This window comes from Colobus angolensis, unplaced genomic scaffold (assembly GCF_000951035.1).
Source record: "Colobus angolensis palliatus isolate OR3802 unplaced genomic scaffold, Cang.pa_1.0 Scaffold34, whole genome shotgun sequence".
NCBI lineage: Eukaryota > Metazoa > Chordata > Mammalia > Primates > Cercopithecidae > Colobus > Colobus angolensis.
The window spans coordinates 6,983,698-6,986,924 of record NW_012116710.1 but is presented as its reverse complement, the minus strand read 5'-3'; the positions used below and the strand labels follow the sequence as shown (position 1 = coordinate 6,986,924).

Below are 3,227 nucleotides of genomic sequence, written 5' to 3'. Positions count from 1 at the left end.
ATGTACTTTTTATTCTTATGACTAACACTGTATGAACATTAAATCTCAACTCATGGATTCCTTGGAAAAAAATCCCTGCTCATGTTCACACAGATTTCTATACTTGGACTTCCAATCAGATTCCCACTTCTAAAAGCCTTGAAAACAGGCAACCATTATCACCTGCTTGCTGACACCAGTCAGGTCATCTCTAATCCTGTCATACTTCAAAACTGAGGTCTTTGGAGAAGATTGGAGAAGATGGATGATGTGATTCTACCTAAACATTAATCTCAATAAAACAAAGTTTTAACTTTAGACTCCAAGATATGCATTTCTCTACCATTATAGAAAGTGAGTGCAGAGGAATGATTTGAAAAATGAGAAGGTCATTTGGAGGCCCGTGAAGAGGAGGGTCCATCTGCGTGGTCCATTGTTCACTGGAAAGGAAGGCTTGGGATAGGTCACTGGACAACTCAGGAAAAGCAAAGCAATGTTTCCATCTCCTCAAAACAAAAACACTTTATGCATTTATTTAAAGATATGGACCAGAGAGTTGCAATTTATGTGCCAAATAATTTTGTCTTTTTAGATTGAATCAAATGAACTTTTTCAAAAGGAAAAATGCAAATGAAAGTCACAGAAAGTACCTGGGGATGTGATTTTTGTGACTGTGAGCAATGAGGTGACAGGCTCTGTGGTAGACTGTGGCTTTGCTTGACATAGCAGTGTGGTACCATACCGTATGACCGGATGCAGGCAAGGCTGTGTGAAGATTAGAATGTGTGATTTCCATTTTATGAACAAAAAGGAAATATAAACTTACCTGGACCTGAACTTTTAGACCTGCTACAACAATTGTTCCCTCCTTTCCAGGATCCTTGTTTTGATGAATAGCAGGATGGGGGAAGAAAAAAAATCATGAGACAGCAGGCCTTTCTTAGAGCACAGACCAACCTAGAATATCCCCTCCAGCGCTATATCTGCGCTGACCTCACGCACATAACAGCTGCGTGAGAGTGAGGCTGGGATCTGTCTCTGAACTCACAGCAGATTTCTAGATCAAAGGCATGGGAATGTAGTGCTTCTGAAAAATGCAGCTGCCCACACAGCGGCTCCAACTGGGCACTCTTCCAATCTGTCGTCCCAGGAGTCTGTTTTAGGGACACTTCTAATTCAAAAGTCCAATCGCCAACCCAGGTCTGTATCTTCTTGCTGGGAACCTTCATCCCAGAGCTCAATATCTGACTTCCCTCTTGGGGACACTGCTCTGAGCAGACACCGAGGCCGTGAGGGGAGCAGAGGGTCAGTGACACACACCAGAGGGCCAGGCACCTGTCTCAACCTCACACCCGCACCCACACCCACCCAACCCGGTCCTGACGGGTGCCCCGTCGCGCGCACACGCACACATACACCGTCTGCCACATTTTGTCACACAATCCCCCTTCTCCGCTCCCCACGCACGCACAGGCCTGAGGCTCCCTCCGGGCATGACACGCCAAGTCTTGGCCCTGGAGTGCCTCACTTTGGGCGGCAGTTCCAACCTCAGTCCTACTCGTAAGAGTCCCGTTCCGCCTCACCTAGCTCGAACTTCTTGCCTGCCTGTGAATGAAGTACCCAGGCGGCTGAACCGTTAAGAACGCAATGTAAAGGGCCCTCGGGGTCCAGGCAACACTGCCCAAGCGGCTTCTGGGAAATGTAGTCCACAGCCGGAAACTGGGTCTCTTGGGCGGAGGCGCAGGCGCAGGCGCAGGCGCACGCGCATCCGGCGGTTTCGCTCCACGTCCCGGGGACCCACGCAGGAAGCTGAGGAGCAGAGTAGACACCTCTGGGCCCCTCGCCAGGCCACTTGAGCGTGGGACCGCCGAGTGCGACCCTGAGGCCGAGTGCGTGCGAACTGGGCGATAGCTCTGCCAGGCAAGGTTTTGTTTGTTTCACCCCTTGAGGTAGTCCCGGCGTCTAGTACATAGTAGGCGCTCAATACGTGTATTGTAAAGAATGGGTGCCTGGCCATTTGTATTTGCCTTGTGAGCGCGTGCGTGTGGCACCGTGAGGGTTGCGGGACCGACGGAGCCTCTCTGGCTGTGGCGGGACCGACGGAGCCTCTCTGGCTGTGGCGGGTTGTGTTTCCGCATGTGTGTAATTTGAGTGTGAGTCGGTGTGTAGTGAGTGAAGGGATCTGACTGGAGAAAACCACAAAAAATACCCAGGGCTGTGATTTTTGTGACTTTGGCCAATGGGACGACAGCTCTGTGGTAGATGGTGGCCGTGCTTGACGTAACAATGTACTGTGCCGTGTGACTGACTGGGTTGCCGGCAAGGCTATGTGAAGGTGAGAATGTGTGATTTGGAAAATCTGGGTGTGGAACGTCACGGGTGCCAGTGGAATTGTGACTGTGTGTGTATAAAAGTTTGCAACCATAGGCCTATATGTCTGTGGAATAAAGATAATATGTTGCATCTTGGAGTATCAGCTTTATTTAAAGATTTGGATCAGAAAGTTGCAATTTATATGCCAAAGAAATTTGTCTTTTTATATTGAATCAAATGAATTTTTTACAAAGAGAAAAATGAAAATAATAGTAACTTTTAAAAAATATTAAGAATTTCCTTCCACTTTTCTATTCTGGGAGTGGGTCTTTGGCAGATTGATTTGAAAACCTTGGACTGAGGAAATTATGCTTGGAAAGCACATTAGGCAGTCAGCCCTTGGTTCCTAAATACACCATGCTCCACTGAAAGGAGCAAGGCTCCATGGAGAAATGGCGGATTCCAGAGCTGGGAAAGGGAAAGTTCAGAATGAACTTGGAACATCTTGTGCTAGAAAGTAAGGAAGTGCTCAAAGAACGGTGGGGACGAGTTCAAAGGACATGGAAACCAGATTGAAGGAACTTCCACTGACCACACTTGACATGGTTTGAGCATCAAAATAAATAATGCTAGTTATAGATTAAAACCCATTAAATAACAAAGGGAATCATAATTCCAAACTGATATAAATTAGTAAGTGAAGAAAATAGAAAGTTTGATGAGGGACTGGATGTTTACATTGTTGCAAAGAACCCCCACCCTACCAAATCCCTTAAAAATGTGTCCATATAAGGCCGGGCGCAGTGGCTCATGCCTACAATCCCAGCACTTTGGGAGGCCAAGGCCGGCAGATCACGAGGTCAGGAGTTTGAGACTAGCCTGACCAATATGGCGAAACCCTGTCTCTACTAAAAAAATACAAAAATTAGCCAGGC

The 3,227-nt window shown here is 47.2% G+C and overlaps 1 protein-coding gene across 1 annotated transcript in view; it reads right to left on the bottom strand.

Moving 5' to 3' along the window:
- ZNF546 (zinc finger protein 546) overlaps nt 1–1,409 on the bottom strand; it is a 20,824-nt gene extending 19,415 nt beyond the window's left edge. The window contains 2 exon segments of the mRNA XM_011952536.1: nt 323–419; nt 1,348–1,409. Of these exon segments, the coding sequence (XP_011807926.1) occupies nt 323–419; nt 1,348–1,409 (159 nt within the window).
- Between the last annotated feature and the right edge of the window lie 1,818 nt (nt 1,410–3,227).